Source organism: Hylobates moloch, unplaced genomic scaffold, assembly GCF_009828535.3.
Source record: "Hylobates moloch isolate HMO894 unplaced genomic scaffold, HMol_V3 SCAFFOLD_1, whole genome shotgun sequence".
In the NCBI taxonomy this organism is placed as follows: Eukaryota; Metazoa; Chordata; class Mammalia; order Primates; family Hylobatidae; genus Hylobates; species Hylobates moloch.
In genome coordinates, this window is record NW_026652276.1 from 98,898,191 (window position 1) to 98,917,387 (window position 19,197).

Below are 19,197 nucleotides of genomic sequence, written 5' to 3' on the forward strand. Positions count from 1 at the left end.
GGCTCCGGGCGGTCCCGGCATCCCTCGGGCGGCGGCGGCGGCGGCAGCGGCGAGGCGAAGCGAAGGAGGAGTGTGTGCGGCGGGCCCGGCGGGGGGTAGAGGCGAGAGGGCTACAGGAGACCGAGGGGGAGCCGGGCCGGTGGGGCCGCCGCCGCCGCCATGCAGGAAATCATCGCCAGCGTGGACCACATCAAGTTTGACTTGGAGATCGCGGTGGAGCAGCAGCTGGGGGCGCAGCCGCTGCCCTTCCCTGGCATGGACAGTGAGCGCGGGGCCCGGGCGGGAGGGCAAGAGCGACTCGAACCCGGGACCCGCTGCTCTGTGATCCCGAGACTCCTTCGTCTCGGTCCTGAGACCTCCCCCGGCTTCCTCTGGATCCTGGGACCCCTCCCCTTTGGTCGCGGGACTCCTCCCTGTAGGTCTTGAGAGTTCCTCCCACCTTCTCCGAGTCCTGGGACGGACCTCCCCTTTAGTTCCTGAACTCCCTCATCTGTGGTCCCGGGACTCTTCCCGCCCCATCCTGAGACCTTCTCTTCTGGATCCCGGGACGCTCCCCCTTGGTTTCAGGACTCCTGACTCCCAGGCCCCTATTTCCACCGTCTAGGGACCCCTTTTCCCCTCACTCGGACTCAGGAGTTGACTGCCTCGGATCTTTGGCCCCCTGCGGCTGTTCAAAGGTAATCTGTAGGAGGGTAGGACCTTGTCTTTTCGCTTAATTCTTGAATAAGGGTGGGTTATCCTGGATTGGAACTCTCCCTCAACACTCTCCCAACTACAGGAGAGTACTAGGATATCGCACTCCCTACCTCCCGCCCCCGCTACGTTGAGCGTCTCTTCTTGCTTTCATCAAAACTAGGCGGTTGGAGGAGACGTGCTGAGGGAAGGACCACCTTTCTGTAGGAGACCCCAGCTAGACTCTCAAACTCCCTTCTAGGACTCACTCTCCTGGGAGCTCATCCCTAGTTTTTGGCCTGTGCCTACTTTTTTCTGGACCCCAACTCTGAGTTATTCATCACACCCAGCAGCTGGTGTGGACCCTTGGCCTGAACTCCCTTCACTGCTCCCCTTCACATGGGAAGCTCCTGGCTTCCCACCTCCTACTCGGTGGGATATCTTGTACTTTAAAAGAAACCAGTAGTTTTCTTTGTGTCTTCTTTTCTATCTGGACATACTTGAAATCTAATGGTATAACCTTAAAGTTTGGGGGCTTGTGGAAGTCACTGAGTTCAATCCACAGATGGGGAAACTGAGACCCAAGCGGGGGAAGGGACTTGCTGAGAACCACTCAGTGCATAGCAGAGGCGGGCAAGCTCTCCAGTGTTGTGTGCTGTGGCCCACAACTACCAGCCAACCGCTCCCAGCAGCCTCACTCCCCTCAGGCAGTCACACCTTCTCATGCACATGTGACCTCTAAGTCTGTCCCTTTATGTGGTTTTTTGTTGTTTGTTTTCTTTTGAGACAGGGGCCCCTCTGTCACCCAGGCTGGGTGCAGTGACGCAATCATGGCTCAATGCAGCCTCGACTTCCCAGGCTCCAGCAATCCTCGCACCTCAGTCTCCCAAGTAGCTGGGACCACAGGCGTGCACCAACACGCCTGGCAAATTTTTTTGTGTGTATTTCTTGGTAGAGACACTATTTCACCATGTTTCCCAGGGTTGGTCTTGAACTCCTGGGCTCAAGTGATCAAGTGATCCTTTTACCTCGGCCTTTGGAAGTACTGGGATTACAGGCATGAGCCACTGCACCTGGCCTAAATATATATATATATATGCCTAAATATATATATATATATATATATATATATATATTTTTTTTTTTTTGCTGCCTGTTCCACAACTTTACATGGTGATACTTCTGTACAAGATAGTTTCATTGGAAATTAATTAAGTCTTCAAGAAAAACAAGATAGTGCTTATAAGGAGACATCATCAGAACACCCTCTTTGACATAGGCACAAACACCATCACCAGTGTACACCCCGTAAAAAGCAGCTGCTCAAATTCACACACACACACACACACCCTCTTACCTACTCCTCGACTCTTGTGATCACTTCATCCTTGCACATGTGGCCTTTTCCTGTCTTTTTTTTTTTTTTTTTTGAGACAGAGTTTTGCTGTTGTCACCCAGGCTGGAGTGCAATGGTGCGATCTCGGCTCACTGCAACCTCCACCTCCCAGGTTCAAGCAGTTCTGCTGCCTCGGCCTCCTGAGTAGTTGGGATTATAGGCGCCCACCACCACGCCCAACTAATTTTTGTATTTTTAGTAGAGATGAGGTTTCATCATGTTGGCCAGGCTAGTCTTGAACTCCTGACCTTAAATGATCCGCCTGCCTCGGCCTCCCAAAGTGCTAGGATTACGGGCATGAGCCATTGCGCCCAGCCGGCCTTTTCCTGTTATGATGGCACTAGCTTGAGACCATGGAACCACCCACGCAGGGCAGCTCTTTTCCTCCCACCCTTCTGCCACCTGACACATCCACAAGCCTGTGAGGGGAGGTACAGTGGCGAGGGGCCCACATACCTGTTCCTGAGGCCAGGGACACGCCTAGCCATAGGTGCTGCCCCAGCCAGGGCTTCAGCGTCGGTAGGCACCCTCCACACTCACTGCTTGTCCACATCCTGTTCAGTTAAAGCCTAGTGAGGCCACAGCCCTTCCTCACCCATCCCTCCTCTTCATCCCCATCTGAGTTTTAGGAAGAACTGTCACTTTGCCCATAAGGCGTACTCATCCCATCCACATGAGACTCAGTTCCCAGAACTGTGGATTTCTGAGCAGAAGCAACTCTAACCTCTGAAGAGAGAGACCAGAATTACTTTCAGAATTTTTTTTCTTTCTTTTTTTTTTTTTGAGACAGATTCTTGCTCTGTTGACCAGGCTGGAGCACAGTGACGCGATCTTAGCTCACTGCAACCTCTGCCTCTGGGTTCAAGCTATTCTCCTGCCTCAGCCTCCCAAGTAGCTGGGATTACAGGCACGTGCCACCATGCCTGGCTAATTTTTGCATTTTTAGTAGAGATGGGGTTTCACCATATTGGCCAGGCTGGTCTTGAACACCCGCCTTGGCCTCCCAAAGTGCTAGGATTACAGACGTGAGTCACCGCACCTGGCCACTTTCAGACTTTTTGAGATGCAAATGGAGTGACCTCCCTGTGACAGCCGTAAGTTCTATAACCTCAGCTGTGTCCTAGCAAAATCTGCCTGCTTCCAAGAAGCCGAGGAATCTTTTGTGATTTAGCAAGGGGAGGCATGTTAAGTGGGCTTCAGGGATGCTGTTGTTGGTTTTTCAGCAATTCTAAAATGGTTACTTGTAGAGGAAACTGTTTCTGATGCCAAGGTCAGTTTAGTCTGGCAGCCAGGGTTGAATTCCTGGACTCATCAGAACAGCTGGTCCCTGGAGCCCACTGAATTCCAGCGCACTCCAACTGTGGGAATGAAAGGCTGTGCTTTTTTTTTTCCTTTTCTGTTTTTTTTTTATTAACAGGCAACATAATCGGCCGGGTGTGGTGGCTCACGCCTGTAATCCCAGCACTTTGGGAGGCCGAGGCAGGCGGATCACGAGGTCAGGAGATCGAGACCATCCTGGCTAACATGGTGAAACACCATCTCTACTAAAAATACAAAAAATTAGCCAGGCAAGGTGGCGGGTGCCTGTAGTCCCAGCTACTCGGGAGGCTGAGGCAAGAGAATGGTGTGAACCACGCGGGGGTGGAGCCTCCAGTGAGCTGAGATCGTGCCACTGCACTCCAGCCTGGGCAACAGTGAGACCCTGTCTCAAAAAAAAAAAAAAAGCAACATAATCAAAAACAAAAACACAACAACCTTAAAGCTGAAACAGCAATAAGTCAAACTGCTGGAGCAGTTCACAGATGTACCTGGGGTACATGCTCCCTCATTGCGAGGCAGGACGTAGGCACATGACTGCATTTAGTATATATGTGACCAAGAAGAATGAGAGAAATGGAAGACACTGGAGAACAGAAAGTATCAAGAACCTTTCATCAGGCAATCCCAAAGCGCTCTGCTCCTTTCCTCTTCTTTGCCTCTGTATCCTCTGTGGTTCCAGTTCCAGCTGAACTTGTGACAATCCCAAATTGCTCCTTCCTCTTTTTCAGTTTCTCATCATCTTCAGACTTTCTGGAGATCGAAGAGACATTCAAACCAAATCTTTGAGCTCTTTCCTTCGGCTTATCCAAGTTAACCGTAGGTTTGTTATCAGATGACAGACTTCTGTTGGAACTGAAGAAATCCCAAACCTAGCTGCCCGAGCAGCTTTCTTACTCTCCAAGCTCACAGGTACATTGAATCGTTCAGCCCTCCTCTGCATTCTCTCAGCCTGTGGTATTTCAGATGTAATTTTCACCACTTTCGTCTCTGCTGCCACATCAACAGTTTATTTCAGGGGGTTCTTCCTATTTGACAAGAGGTTTGTTTCTTCTTCTGTTTCATCTCCTAGTACATCTTCATTTGCCTCCTCTTCAGCGTGTTCTTCAAGATATGCCTGGAGTCTGTGGATAAGATCTTGCTTTATTCCCTTGGTCTCCAAACCACAAGCAAGACATTCTTGATTTAGTTCAGCAAGCTTCAGCTTATGGAGCTCCACCATCTCAGTTACCATCTTGTTACCCCTCCGGGTGCGCTCTTTTAATAATTGTATGTGGGGTGGGGTGGGGTGCGGTGGCTCAATCCTAGCACTTTGGGAAGCCAAGGCGGGCAGATCACGAGGTCAGGAGTTCGAGACCAGCCTGTAATAATTGTATGTGGGCCAGGCGTGGTGGCTCACTCTGTAATCCCAGCACTTTGGGAGGCCAAGGTAAGTAGATCACTTGAAGCCAGTAGTTTGAGACCAGCCTGGCCAACATGGCAAAATCCCATCTCTACTAAAAATACAAAAAAATTAGCCAGGCGTGGTGGTGCACCTATAATCCCAGCTACTCAGGAAGATGAGGCAGGAGAATCTCTTGAACTGGGGTGGTGGAGGTTGCAGTGAGCCAAGATCACACCACCACAATCTAGCCTGGGCGACAGAGTGAGACTCTGTCTCAAAAAAAATAGAAAAAAAAAATTGTGTACGGATGTTGTATATTAAAAGCAGTCCCGTTTCCGCACTTAACGTGCTTCCCGCTGGACTAGCATCTCAGAGGCACTGCCTCTTCCTTGAAGCCTGACCCTCCTCAGAGGCCCTGATTGTCTGTACTTCTGTGAGATCATTCCTTCCCTCTGCCTCATGTTAAGGTATCCATGAATTCGCCCTCCTGGAGGAAGGTGTGAGCTAGGGGCCATTAATTTATTTCTGTGTGTCAGGCACTTTGGCTCAACGCCTGTAATCCCAGCACTTTGGGAGGCCGAGGTGGGTGGATCACCTGAAGTCAAGAGTTCGAGACCAGCCTGGCCAACATGGTGAAACCCCGTCTCTACCAAAAATACAAAAATTAGCCAGGCGTGGTGGCAGGCGCCTGTAATCCCAGCTACTTGGGAGGCTGAGGCAAGAGAATTGCTTGAACCTGGGAGGCAGAGATTGCAGTGAGCCGAGATCGCACCACCGCACTCCAGCCCAGGCAACAAGAGGGAAACCCCATCTCAAAAAAAGAAAAAATTATTTCTGTGATCTTGTACTCCAGCTTTCCTTTCCCCACCTGCTCTTAACTCCTTGAAAGCATCTTGTATACAGGAGGCTCTCAAAGCACTGGGTAATGACTGCTCTCAATGTATGTGTCTCATTTTGTAGGGCATGACTAACTTAAGCAGCTTCTTGCTTGGTTGGGCTTTGCATATTTTTGCTATTTTATTTCCTGTACCCTGAACCCTTGGTGGGTCAGGGGTCAGAAGGGTTCCCTCCCACTGTCTTCAGACATCGTCAATAGCAAATTGCACCTCTTTGATTCCTCTCCTTTTCTCTCTTTTCTACAGAGTCGGGGGCTGCTGTCTGTGAATTCTTTTTGAAAGCTGCCTGCGGCAAAGGTAAGAAACTCCGGGCTCCCTGATGTGCCTCTGGAGGCGCCCTCCCACCTCCTTGTCCCCGGCAGACTTGGAGGCTGCCAGGTCTCTGGCTCACATTGCTTTCTACAGACTAACGATCTCTGCAGATAAAACTGGTTTGGACAGGCTAGGACCCTGATGGGGTGTTCCACCTGAAACCTAAACGCAGGACTGAACCTGGCTCTAAGGCTGCCTTATCACTTCGCATTCCCCGTGGCCACAAGCTGACCTGTGACATGGAGAGAAGCCCCCAGCATTGAGACCCTCAGGAACTTTCTCAATGTCACGGAGTTAATAAGCGGTGGAGCCCAGTGTCTGAACCCAGGCCTTTCTCATTCCACAGTCTCCACGGGCTCATGGTTTTCTGGCCTCCCATCAAAACACCCCATGATAACCCATCTTGCGGGGTCTTGTTCTCGATAACCAGCCCCCAACACAGACTACACAAGACTACTGAGGTGGGAGAATCCCTTGAACCAGGGAGTCAGAGGTTGCAGTGAGCCAAGATCGTGCCATTGCACTCCAGCCTGGCAACAGAGCAAGACTCCATCTCAAAAAACAAAAAAATCTTGCTTTATTCCCTTGGTCTCCAAACCACGAGCAAGACATTCTTACTTTAGTTCAGCAAGCTTCAGCTTATGGAGCTCCACTGTCTCAGTCGCCATATTGTTACTCCTCTGGCTGTGCTCTTTTAATAATTGTATGTGGGCCAGGCTAATCCATCAGAAGTATCACTAGGGGCCAGGCGTGGTGGCTCACGCCTGTATCCCAGCACTTTGGGAGGGTGAGGCAGATGGATCACCTGAGGTCGGGAGTTTGAGACCAGCCTGGCTAACATGGTGAAACCTCATCTCTGCTAAAAATTCAAAAATTAGTTGGGCATGGTGACGCCTGTCTATAATCCCAGCTACTCGGGAGGCTGAGGCAGGAGAATCACTTGAACCCGGGAGGCGGAGGTTGCAGTGAGCCAAGATCGCACCACTGCACTCCAGCCTGGGCAACAGAGCGAGACTCTGTCTCAAAAAAACAAACAAACAAAAAAGAAGTATCACTATGCACAACCTTAACTTTCCATGGTCTGGGCATTTTTCTCCCTGTAGGAAAATTTATTTAGGAGACTTAAATATTAATCAGAAGCTTGAAAAAGGGAGCAGAGAATCAGAGCAAAGGGCTGGTTTTAATGAATGGTTTTGGTGAGTTTTGCTTCTATAACGTAGTCATTTACCACTGAGGTAGGAGACTTTCTGGCAGATCAGCCAGGCCAACTTCACACTGTTCAGTCAGAACGTCATTACCTCCATTGGGCTTCTGGTCTCATTCCCATGTCTTTGCTCAGTAATTCTGCCCTTCTGACCAGCCACCTTCTGTTAGCACAGGCATCCCTAACACAGGGCATTCTGACTGTCTCTCTGTTGACTAATACAGTAGCCATTAGTCACATGTGGCAGTTCAAATTTAAGTAAAATCAAATCACATTTAAAACTTAAAATCGTCAGACACACTAGTCATATTTCAAGTGCTCAGTAGTCACACGGGGCTAGCAGCTGCCATATTGGACAGCAGAAGCGTACAGCGACCTCATTCTAGTCAGACCTCCATGGTGGTCTTGCCAGGCCACCTGTTAGAAGTCCCACATATCCCCAGAGGCTGGCTCTGTCCCGTCAGGTCCTGTCCCAGAAGGGACACGTCCCTCCATGTGTATACATCACATTTCCTCAATTCTGAAATTGGTCTTTTTTTTTTTTTTTTAAGAGGCAGCATCTTACTCTGTCACCCAGGCTGGAGTGCAGTGGCACAGTCATAGCTGACTGCAAGCTCGACCTCCTGGGCCCAAGTGATCCTCCCACCTCAGCCTCCCCAGTAGCCAGGACTAAAGGTGTGTACCACCATACCCAGCTAATTTTTTTTTAGATGGAGTTTTGCTCTTGTTGCCCAGGCTGGAGTGCAGTGGTGTCATCTTGGCTCACTGCAACTTCTGCCTCCTGGGTTCAAGCAATTCTCCTGCCTCAGCCTCCCGAGTAGCTGGGATTACAGGTGCACACCACCACGCCCAGCTAATTTTTTATATTTTTAGTAGAGACAGCGTTTCATTACGTTGGCCAGGCTGGTCTCGAACTCCTGACCTCAGGTGATGCACCTGCCTTGGCCTCCCAAAGTGCTGTGATTACAGGTGTGAGCCACTGTGCCTGGTCCCCCAGCTTGCTTGGCTGGCTTACTTACTTACTTACTTACTTACTTACTTATTTATTTATGTAGTGAAGACAAGGTCTCAGGCTAATCTTGAACTTCTTGGCTCAAGTGATTCTCCTGTCTTGGGCTCCCAAAGTGCTAGGATCATAGGTGTGAGCTACTACACCCGGCCAAGTTCATCTTTCTTTTTTTTTCTTTTTTTCTTTTTTTTTGAGACAGAGTTTTGTTCTTGTCATCCAGGCTGGAGTGAAATGGTGTGATCTCCAGTCACTGCAGCCTCCGCTTCCTGGGTTCAAGCGATTCTCCAGCCTCAGCCTCCCAAGTAGCTGGGATTACAGGCACCCACCCCCACGCCCGGTTAATTTTTTTTTTTTTTTTGTATTTTTAGTAGAGACAGGGTTTCACCATGTCGGCCAGGCTGGTCTCGAACTCCTGACCTCGTGATCCACCCGCCTCAGCCTCCCAGCACCTCCCCACTTTTAATTCCTCCATCTTACAGGAATATCTGTGAGATCATGAGTAACTTTTTTTTTTTTTTTTTTTTTTTTTTTTTTTGAGAAGGCATCTTGCTCTGTTGCCCAGGCTAGAGTGCAGTGGCGCGATCTCTGCTCACTGCAAGCTCTGCCTCCTGGGTTCACGCTATTGTCCTGCCTCAGCCTCTCGAGTTGCTGGGACTATAGGCGCCCGCCACCATGCATGGCTCATTTTTTGTATTTTTAGTAGAGACAGGATTTCACCGTGTCAGCCAGGATGGTCTCGATCTCCTGACCTTGTGATCCGCCTGCCTCGGCCTCCCAAAGTGCTGGGATTACCGGCGTGATCCACTGCGCCCGGCCATGAGTAACTATTAAAATGTAAAATGTCTGTCAGTGTACTGCCTCAAATCATGTTGCCTTCTGTGAGGGGGACCTCTGCCCCTTTCCAGGACGTGATGCCTTCAGGTGGCTCCAGGAGTTAGGAAGTGAAGGTACTTCAGCTTCTTCAGGTCGGGCTCAGGGTGGCCTCTCTGCTGACACCCTGTCCCTATCTTGCCGGCAGGGGGCATGTGTCCGTTTCGCCACATCAGCGGTGAGAAGACAGTTGTGTGCAAACACTGGCTGCGTGGCCTATGCAAGAAAGGGGACCAGTGCGAGTTCCTGCATGAGTATGACATGACCAAGATGCCCGAGTGCTACTTCTACTCCAAGTTCGGTAAGGCGCCTGGAGTCCTGGAGGCTCTGCTGAGAACCAGGGTGTAGAGGGGTCCGCTGGCTGCTCAGTGCCCACACTGTCTCTGCCTGCTTTTCCGATCTTTCCATTCTCAGAGGAGAAACTCTGGCAGAGCCTGCCAGCCTCAGCCAGCTTTTAGGGGACAGCATGGCTATTTTCTGCTCATCTCTTTTGTTTTTTTTTTTTTTTTAAAGACACAGGGTCTCACTATGTTTCACATACTGGTCTTGAACTCCTGGGCTCAAGTGATCTGCCTGCCTCAGCCTCCCAAAGTGCTGCGATTACAGGCGTGAGCCACCACGCCTGGCCCCGCGCATCACTTTGGAGTGCTTCAGTGTTTGGAGCTCTTTCAATCACTCTGGGATTTGAGGCTAACGAGGGTGACCTGGAAGCAGCGAGTTGTGCAGCTGGCTGCATTATGTCCGTGGTTGGTTTCTGTCCATGTCCACCTTCTCCCTGAAACCCACTTCTCCCTCCAGCGTGGGCACTGCCTCTCAGGCCCGAGCTCGTTCCTTCTCTCCAGGAGCCATGATCCTGGTGACATCTCAGCCATCCTAAACAGCCCTTCAAAATAACAGCCTCAGATGTGTCTTCTGGTAGCAACAAGCTTGCCTTGAGCCCTGCTTAGAGAATGCATGGCCTCAGCTGTCCTGAGTGGCCTGCGTGGAGAAGCGGGAGACCGGGTGGAGTCAGTGGGGCTGGCACAGAGTCTGGCAGAGATGTTGTGCTCCCTGCTGGAATGAGTCCCCAGGGTCCCTGCTCAGGTCTGCACTTCGAGGTTTCCCAGGAAGCAGCTCTATGGGTCAGCACAAGGCTGGCTCTTGTCCTGTGCAGGGAGCCCGGCAGGAGGCTGGAATCCTGCAGGGAGCCAAGGAGTGCAGGGTATGCTTCATGCTTTCAAAGCACTGCTGTTGGAGGAGACATTAATTATTTCAGCATCCCATCAGGCGTGGCCTGCTGGCTCATTAATGAGAGCTGTGGCTTGTTTTGTGGAGGTGGCATAAGCTGAGAAGAAATAGGACCCAAGCTTCCCAGCTCCCCAAGTGCTGTCCCTGTCATTGTGCAATGTAGCATGTTCCCCCCGACGCCTTGCCCATAGCAGCACTGGGATGGGGCAGTGACCTCCCATCTGTCCCCAGAGGCAGCAGCTGGCTCTCCTGGGCAGGCTGTCAAGGCACCGCTATTCAAGTGGCCTGAGGGTCGCTCCTTCCTTGCTGACAGCCCTGGTGCAGGACACACTGTCTGCAGCTTCTGTCACCTGCACCACAGACATTGGGTTGAGGGCCCCCTTTCCAGGCACTGGAGGGACAATGGTGAAGAGGTCCTTGCCCTGTGAAGCCTTCACTCTGTGGTCCAGGGAAAGAGGTGGCTGATAGGCTATGAGACGAACAGAGAAGAAATTGCTTGTGACAAGTGCTCTGAAGGAAGGAAACCGTGACCAGAACCTTCTCTAGGCTGGGTGGTCAAGGATGAGGGGATTCCTGAGCTGGGAGTGGAAGACTAAGAAGGGGCTGGTCCTGGTGCAGGGGGACCCATGTGGCTGGGAGGTGGCAGAGGCTGAGCCTGTGGAGGGGCTTGGGGAAGGAGTTTGCATTTCCTCTGGATTTTGAGCACAGTTGTAAACGTGGATTGGAGAAGGTAAGCCTGGAAGCGGGCAACTACCCAGGAAGGCGGTTCTCAGTGCTGGTGGTCCCTGGGGCCTGCTGCTTCGGAGAGAGCCAGGTCCACAAGTGCTTCCCCCTACCCTTGTCCCAGCTCTTAGATGTGAAGAGCCAATCAGAATGGAACTTCCTGGTCTCAATGGGTGCGTTTCCATCACAGCTCCGCTGCACAGGAAGCTGGGGCTCAGAAACACTCTTCCCTGGCTCTCAGGGCTCATCAGGCCAAAACTGGACACCAGAACCTGTTTTCCTTCGATGAAGCCAAGGTGGGCCTGGCCCCGGCCTTCCCAGTAGCCTCACGTCTGAGTTTCCCTGCAGGGGAGTGCAGCAACAAGGAATGTCCCTTCCTGCACATCGACCCCGAGTCCAAGATCAAGGACTGTCCTTGGTATGACCGCGGCTTCTGCAAGCACGGTAGGTGCCAGGGTGGGCTGGGCCCCCGGCAAGAAGCCAGTCCTCCCTTCTCTGCCCACATGACCCTGGAGGCTGCCAGCTGGTCTACCTGGGACATCTCCCGCTACCTGTCCCAGCAAAACCTGACATTCTGCAGCTAGTGGCTTTCTCACACCCCTCATCTCCCTTGACTCTCCCAAGAATGCTGGGTGGGTGGTGGTCCACCTGCATTTTTGATAAGGAGGCCAGTGTTGGGAGGTGAGGTCCCTGCCCCCTGTCTCCCATGAATGGGAGACAGCCAGCATTTGAAACCATGCTCCAGCTCTCTAACTGGTAGAGGGGACATCTAAGTGACCAGACACTTGGCTCTGCAGGTCCCCTCTGCAGGCACCGGCACACGCGGAGAGTCATCTGTGTGAATTACCTCGTGGGATTCTGCCCGGAGGGGCCCTCGTGTAAATTCATGCAGTGAGTAGCCAGCCGCTCCGCCCTCTACCCCAGCTTCCGGCCCAGGCCCTGCTGCCCTCCGTATCTTCCCTGGGCCAACTGAGCCTTGGTCACTGGGTGATGTCAGTACCAGGGCCAAGGGTGGGGGCAGGAGATGGGGAAGTAATCCCTGCTTATGGCCACCAATGCTTCCTAAGCCCGGAGGTGGCTCTGCCTAGACCAGCAGCTGACCTTTCTTGGGTCATGGGCCATCTGGTAATGTAATGGAAGCTGTGGGATACAGACACACATGTAGCCTTGCGTATCATTTAGGGAATTTGGGGACTTCCAGTTAAGAACCTGTGCCCTAAAGGAAGGAAACTAGAATTTCAGAGCCTCCCATGTGGAGGCTCAGGAAACCCTGAGCTTGGGGTTTCACATAGAATAAGTAGTCGTCTAACAGTGAGGGCAGGAGAGAACGCACCCATTTCACACAGCAGCACACTGAGGCACAGGGCTCAGTCCCTGGCCAAGGGCACATGGTGGCAGGTGGTGGCACTTGGTCAAAGGCAAGTCTGGGCCGGGTGTGGTGGCTCACGCCTGTAATCCCAGCACTTTGGGAGGCCGAGGAAGGCGGATCACGAGGTCAGGAGTTCGAGACCAGCCTGGCCAATATGGTGAAACCCCGTCTCTACTAAAAATACAAAAATTAGCCAGACGTAGTGGCGCATGCCTGTAGTCCCAGCTACTTGGGAGGCTGAGGCAAAAGAATCACTTGAACCCAGGAGGTGGAGGTTGCAGTGAGCCAACATCGTGCCACTGCACTCCAGCCTGGGCGACAGAGCGAGACTCCATCTCTAAATAAATAAAATAAATAAAGAGCAAGTCTGTGAGCCTCCGAAGATGGGTTTTCATTCTTGCTCCGTGGGGTTAGCACCCCTCTTGTGGCTCTATTTTCTTGTCCTTGGAGCCCAGTGCCCATCTGTCACTTTGGTTGTGGACCCAGGCTTCTGCTTGGGGTGGCACTGGAGCCGCAGACAAGCCTTCTCTCCTCCTGGCTGCCTCGCCCACACTGCTGAACCTACAGCAGGATAACAGTCTCCAGGTCTGTGGGGACCCTGGTCCCTGCTTCTCACTGCAGGGAAGTGGCTGGTGCTGTCACTGGGTCTCACTCCCTAAATGAGAGTGCAGGCACCTGCAGGTGGCTCAAGGGCAGACCGTCACCAAGTGATGGGAGGAGGGGCTGACACCAGAGTAAGACCCTGTGGGGAGGGGGGCTTCCCTGTGTACAGCTCCTGTGGCGCAGCAAGCACGCACCAGCACAGCCTTTGTCATTTCCAAGAAGCACTGGCCATGAGTCTTCCAGCTCGGTGTAGGCAGGGTTGGGTCTGAGCCCAGGCAAGTCAGTTCTGTTCTCCCCACCACTCCTGTGGCCTCCCAGGAGCAGAGCTGAGTGCCAGCCACCACCCCATCCATGCAGCTTGTGTCAGTCACTTTGTGCTGGGGCAGCTGAGTGTGATTTTCCTAGGGCTGGAATTTAAGAGCATCGCCTGGCTTCTCTTCTCATCCCCTGTCCCCCACTCCTTCTCTTGTTCTCATCCCCTCTGGCTGCTGGTGACCAGCCCTCGATTTGAACTGCCCATGGGAACCACCGAGCAGCCCCCACTGCCGCAGCAGACACAGCCTCCAGCAAAGGTACGGTGCTTGCTTCCTCGGTAGGAAGGAAGTGCCTTTTCTACAGCGAGAACCTCAGCGTCCCCCAGGGGTGGAGTCTGCCTTAGACCCCGCTGGACAACTTGGGAGAGAAGGGGAGTCTCCCAAGTTCCCGCAGAAAAGTCAGGAGCAAAGCCGTGTGTATCTCCCTCAAGAGACAGAGGGCCTCTCACCCTAGAACCTCAGCAAGACCAAGCGCAGCAGCAGACACAGTCCAGGCACCATGCAACTGGCCACCATTGTGAGATGGGGCTGCCTGGTTCAGCAGTGTCTGCCCCAGGGCTGGCATGGAGGGCAGCCTGGGCACCGTGTCTGCTGCTCTTGCTCCTGGGTCAGACCCTTTATTTTGCAAATAGGGAAACTGAGACTCCCAGAGAGAGGGACTTGCCTGAGGTGACACCACTGGGCAGGAGCAGGTGTGGCAGCAGAACTGACCACTCTGGCCAGCACCGCCCCTGCTCCTGTGGAGTGGAGGTTGGGAGGAGGGGCGAGAACAGGCCCGGCTGGCTCCAGTTTTCTAGATGAGGGGCCCCACAGCCAAGCAGCTGGTCCGTTCCCTCAAGCACAAGGAGAGGGGGAAATGCTATAGATACATGGGGATCTGCAGCAGCCTCTCAATGCCAAGGACACCCTGAGTTTGGTTATGGGAGTCGGGAGTTGAGCCAAGAGGAAGGGCTGGCGTCAAGGCAGGGCAGGCATCAGGCAGGGTTCCCAACAGGCCCACCAAGCCCAACCACCTCCTGAGCCCAATGCCTCACCTTCTACCCTGCTGGGCTCTGGACTGGCTGCCAAATCCCCACCAGCCCCGCTCAGTGCTAGAGGCTGAACAGCCAGGAGAGGATGCAGCTGCGTGGAGGCGCCAATCACACTGAACTCTTGATGGGGACAGCCAGGAATTCCAGGTGTAGGTGCAGCCGTGCCAACCTGGGGGTTTTCTAGCTCGGGTTCTGCACTTATGGGCCGGAGCCAGGAGCCCACCTGGTGGGGAGGAGGCCCTGCTGTGGAATCCCTACCCCAGGAGCCCCGGCCCTCCTCCTGGCGGGGCTCCCTAGAGGAGGGTCCTCTCAGCCCAAGAACGCAGCTCAGTGTGTCAGGCTCCAACTGTTTTTCTGTGACTTGCTCGCCGTGTAGGCTGCTAAACATCTGGCTGAACCAAGCGTTCATCCTGACCTGAAGCCAGAACCTCAGAAACCAAAGTAAGGCCTGATCATGCCCTCGCCCCACTGCCCCAGAGACCTCCTCTTGTCTCTTTGATGTTTTGTTTTCTATTTTATTTTTCGTTTTTGTGTGTCTGCATGGTGTTTTTCGGGCAGTGGCTTCTGCCATCATCACCAGATGTTTCTCACTGTCCTGAGCTGGGCCGTCGTGGAAGCCCTTCTTCCTGCCGTTTGCGGGATGAGTCCCGCCCTCTTTTTTCCTGTCCCCATCGGTAGTCTGCGTGCACGTGTTTTCCACAGTAAAACCGTGTTGTGTAACTCTTTCCAGCAAAGTAACAATCCGCCATTACAAAGGTCGTCCTCCTTGATCCAGTTAACGAGTCAGAACTCTTCTCCCAATCAGCAGAGAACCCCGCAGGTCATCGGGGTCATGCAGAGTCAAAACAGCAGCGCGGGCAACCGGGGACCCCGGCCACTGGAGCAGGTCACCTGTTACAAGGTGAGTCCCTGGGCTGGGGGACAGGGTGGGGTCTTCCCTTACTGTCAGTGGCCATTCCCTCATGCCCCATGTTTGGTGAAATGAGAAAAATGAAAACATTCGTTTTTGCTGATTGTAAGCATAAAGTTACAGTCTAGTTACCATCCACTGTGGTGGGCTAGAGACTGTCCTATTTTCTGCCACATCGCATGGAGGCACGGTAAAGGATGGTGAGAACGCCTGCCGAGTGAATGGACGGGGCCTGCAGGCAGGTGAGGGAAGCCCCCAAGAGGCCGGGAACAAAATAGAAACACTGATCCAGGAAAGGGTGAGCCCTTGGAGCCACTGGCTGTCCTGGGGGCATCCTTGGATCCTGTAGGGCACACCCGATAAAACAGGACACTGGGTTACAGCACCCCTGTCCTCATCCCCTCCCTCAGTACATAAAATGGGACTCAGGAAGGGTGAGCTTCAAGAAACCTCCTCAAAAACTGTCCTGTTCACTCCTGGCTCTGTGGGAAGCGGGGAAAGGGGAGGGAAATCTCTTGATAGTTTGACGTTATTGATGGGCCCTTACGTGAGTCTGGGCCTGTATTCATGTCCTTGGTTAAGGCTGGAAAGTTACAGAGTTTTCTAATCTAAAATCGCCCCAGGATTGGTGTATCCCTGGCACTTGGCAGGAGCAACCCCCAGTACTCTTTGAAGAGTATGTTCTCAACCCAGGGCACACACAGTTCCTACGGCTGGAGTCCTGAAGAATGAGTCCAGATTAAAAATCACAAAACAGGCTGGGTGTGGTGGTGCACGCCTGTAGTCCCAGCTACTGAGGAGGCTGAGATGGGAGGATTGCTTGGGCCCAGGAGGTCAAGCCTGCAGTGAGCTATGACTGCACCACTGCACTCCAGCCTGGGCGACAGACTGAGACTCTTTGTCTCCAAAAAAATAAAAGAGCATGGAAGTGGGGCAGTCTGTAGAGCACACTTAGCTGTTACCTTACCGCCCTCCAGGCCTGTTAAGCCGAACCACTTCTGTGCAGCAAGCGCCCTTAAGTCCTGGAGCCTTAGAAAGGTAGGGCTGACCGCCCCTGTCCACAGCCTGTCACCCCATTAATGTCAGAGACACTTCATGTGAGTCCTGGATTCCCCAGGGTCAGCAATGGGGTCTGACAGACGTGCCAGATGCTGTGGGCAGGGTGTGTGGTCCCTCCCCGAGCCATCATGCTAGCCCTACAGCCCATCGGCAGCCTCTCCATACAGAGTCACACCTGCAGATCAGACAAAGTTGAAAACAGGGACAGCTGGGTGCGGTGGCTCACGCCTGTAATCCCAGCACTTTGGGAGGCCGAGGGGAGCAGGTCACAAGGTCAGGAGTTCCTCTGGCCAGTTCCCCTGGCCAACATGGAAGAAAGAAAACAGGGACTGCAGAGCCAGGGAATAGAGCTGGCAAGAGTGCTGGGTGCCGACTGGACAGAGCCCCTCCGGGCAGCAGGGACTCGGGGGTGGGTGTCAGTACAGAGTCAGTGCCCCCAGCTGCCTCCTGACCCTTTTGTTCAGTGCTTGAGGCTGCCGTTTTAGGAGTCATAGAGTAAAGAGAAGCTACGGAAGGGCCTGGATAATCAGGACGGGGATGAGGCAGGGTCAGGGCTGGATTTGTCACTTGGCTCTGCAGGCTCCCCTTACCCAAGTCTAAGCATCGTCCCATCTCTCTGATCCTGTAATCAAAACCTGTCCCCAAGGTAGCTTAGGTGTGTCACAGCCACGAGGGAAAACGTTGGGTACAGCCCACCCTCTGTCCCCAGCACTGGCTCCCCAAGGGAGGGGAGGCTGGGACACTTCTCATGCTGTTCCCTCCCGTCTCCTGCCAGGGAACCCCAGACCTTGGCTCAGAGGTAAGTGACTGGCCTGTGGTGCAGAGGGGCTTGGTCCCCAGACGGGGTGGCGGAGCTCAGGTACCACGGGCCATGGGCTTCTCTTTGTCCTGCTACCCACTTGGGAGTCCTTCCCTAGGCAGGCCCTGTGTCCATGTGGGAGAGTTGTGGGCCTGAAAGAGCTCCATGGAGGGTGCTAGCAGGTTGCCTTCTGGTGGCCTTGTTCTCCCTTGCATCTGCTGAGTTGCTGGCTAGTTTCTGCATCACTGCACTTTCCATCCTGAGCTCCCTCACCCTCCAATTTGAAAGAAACTCTGTACCACTGAGATTTTCAGAGTCGTGTCCCGACTGGGGACTTGATGGATGATTCGGGATTTGGTGGGCACTACCTTAGTTGAAAACTGCATTTGAGCCGGGCGCGGTGGCTCACGCTTGTAATCCCAGCACTTTGGGAGGCCGAGGCGGGCGGATCACGAGGTCAGGAGATCGAGACCAGGGTGAAACCCCGTCTCTACTAAAAATACAAAAAAATTAGCCGGGCGTGGTGGCGGGCGCCTGTAGTCCCAGCTACTCGGAGAGGCTGAGGCAGGAGAATGGCGTGAACCCGGGAGGCGGAGCTTGCAGTGAGCCGAGATCGCGCCACTGCACTCCAGCCTGGGCGACAGAGCGAGACTCTGTCTCAAAAAAAAAAAAAAAAAAAAGAAAACTGCATTTGAACAGTGTTATTGTCTGTCTCTCCTCTTCCCATTTCTTGCTGTTCCCAGTGTGGCGAGAAAGGACACTACGCCAACAGATGCACCAAAGGGCACTTGGCCTTTCTCAGTGGACAGTGACAGCAGCTGGAGCCAGCTCCGAGCAGCCCGGGGGCCCCACTGTTGGGAGTGTGCATTTAACTGTTTCATGCGCTTGTTGGCGCGACTGTGGCTCAAGCTGGCCCACAGACACGTGGGTTTCATCACTCTGAGGGGCCACGTCTGTTAGTTTCCTATCATTTTGCCGTAGTATTTTTTGAAAAAGGGACATGTGTCCCACGGGTCCCTGCAGTCGACATCCTGTTTGGCTGGGCATTGATGTCTCCTTTCTGGGACTCCCGGCACAACTCCCCTCATCCAGGGAGGGAGGCAGCTGCTGGGGAGGGGCTTGGCTAGGTAGTTCTGTGTGGCGATGGTCATTCCCCTCATTAAACACCAGTTCTTGGTGACGCCAGGGGCTCGTAGGTCATTCAAAGCTGTGGCCGGCTCACGCCTGCTTCCTCCCTCCCTGCCCTGCTGAATCCTAAAGCTGTGCCTATATCTGTGATTTGAATGAGGGAGCCCTTTGGGGCAAATTCAGGTGCCCCCATTGCCTCAGGCTGGCCCTGGTCCCAGGTGGCAGCGGTTGAGGAGGGGTACAGGGCTCTCAAGCCTGAGGTTCTCTTCTCTGGGCTTTTCTCTTGGGGTACATGCCTGACAGTGTTTAAGGTGTCCCTTGAGCTGGAGCTGCAGACTTTTAAATAGATGACCCCTTCAGATCATCTGTGCCTACCTCCTGCCCATCAGGCGTCTACACTGTCACTCAGACACCTGTGGCATGTGGAGGAGACTGCCATGTCCTGAGCCTGGAAAATGTGAAACTCTCCTGCAACCTGCTGGGCATGTGGGCCTGGCCATGTTCAAATTGCAAGAACAATTTTTATGAAATGGATTAAAGCTTGTTTTTTAAGCCATGTCTCATTACTTAAGGGTCTCATGCCAACCCTTTTACACTGGCTGCAATCACAGCCTAGCTTTCTTGTCCCTTTCAACAAGTGTCAGCCTCACAAAGGGAAGTGCAGCTGCCCAGAAGGCCTGCAAGCAGCTTGTCAAGTCTGGGAGTCTGACCTTTGGAGCCAGCAGGCAGGTCCTCCACCTCAGCTCAGATGTCTGGTGGCACCTATTTCTGGGGCACACTATCCCACCTCCAATGAGGCTCTGATGAAGAGGAAGCAGGGAGGTGCCGCCATAGCCCCTCACTTTTCCCCATCACCCCCATCCCACTAAGCCTCCTGCTAGAGAAGCCTCCTCAGCTAGAGGGCCATAATCCCTGCAGCCTGGGCGTGAGTGCTGCCTGAGGTCTCTCCAGACAATGCCGGGTCACCTCACCCT

The 19,197-nt window shown here is 53.3% G+C and overlaps 1 protein-coding gene and 1 pseudogene across 5 annotated transcripts; one reads left to right on the forward strand and one right to left on the reverse strand.

Moving 5' to 3' along the window:
• The first annotated feature begins 15 nt into the window (after positions 1–15).
• Positions 16–18,775, forward strand: CPSF4 (cleavage and polyadenylation specific factor 4). 5 transcript variants are annotated; one of them, XM_032755945.2, is made up of 8 exons: positions 16–262; positions 5,912–5,962; positions 9,209–9,361; positions 11,359–11,454; positions 11,808–11,901; positions 13,482–13,554; positions 15,058–15,228; positions 17,839–18,775. In XM_032755945.2, exons 1-8 carry the CDS (start codon positions 160–162, stop codon positions 17,905–17,907), a joined length of 810 nt encoding a protein of 269 aa, XP_032611836.1. In that variant the 5' UTR covers positions 16–159; the 3' UTR covers positions 17,908–18,775. The 5 variants fall into 5 exon arrangements, with proteins under 5 accessions (XP_032611836.1, XP_032611837.1, XP_032611838.1 ...); XM_032755946.2 differs by having other exon boundaries at positions 15,133–15,228; XM_032755947.2 differs by having other exon boundaries at positions 15,136–15,228.
• LOC116810897 (SAP domain-containing ribonucleoprotein-like) lies at positions 3,866–4,619 on the reverse strand (annotated as a pseudogene).
• Positions 18,776–19,197: the final 422 nt, after the last annotated feature.

Coding starts and splice junctions, on each gene's coding strand:
- CPSF4 (XM_032755945.2), top strand. CDS start 160: ATGCAGGAAATCATCGCCAGCGTGGACCACATCAAGTTTGACTTGGAG. Junction 263..5,911: donor GCCCTTCCCTGGCATGGACA/GTGAGCGCGGGG, acceptor TCTTTTCTACAG/AGTCGGGGGCTGCTGTCTGT. Junction 13,555..15,057: donor AGACACAGCCTCCAGCAAAG/GTACGGTGCTTG, acceptor AACTCTTTCCAG/CAAAGTAACAATCCGCCATT.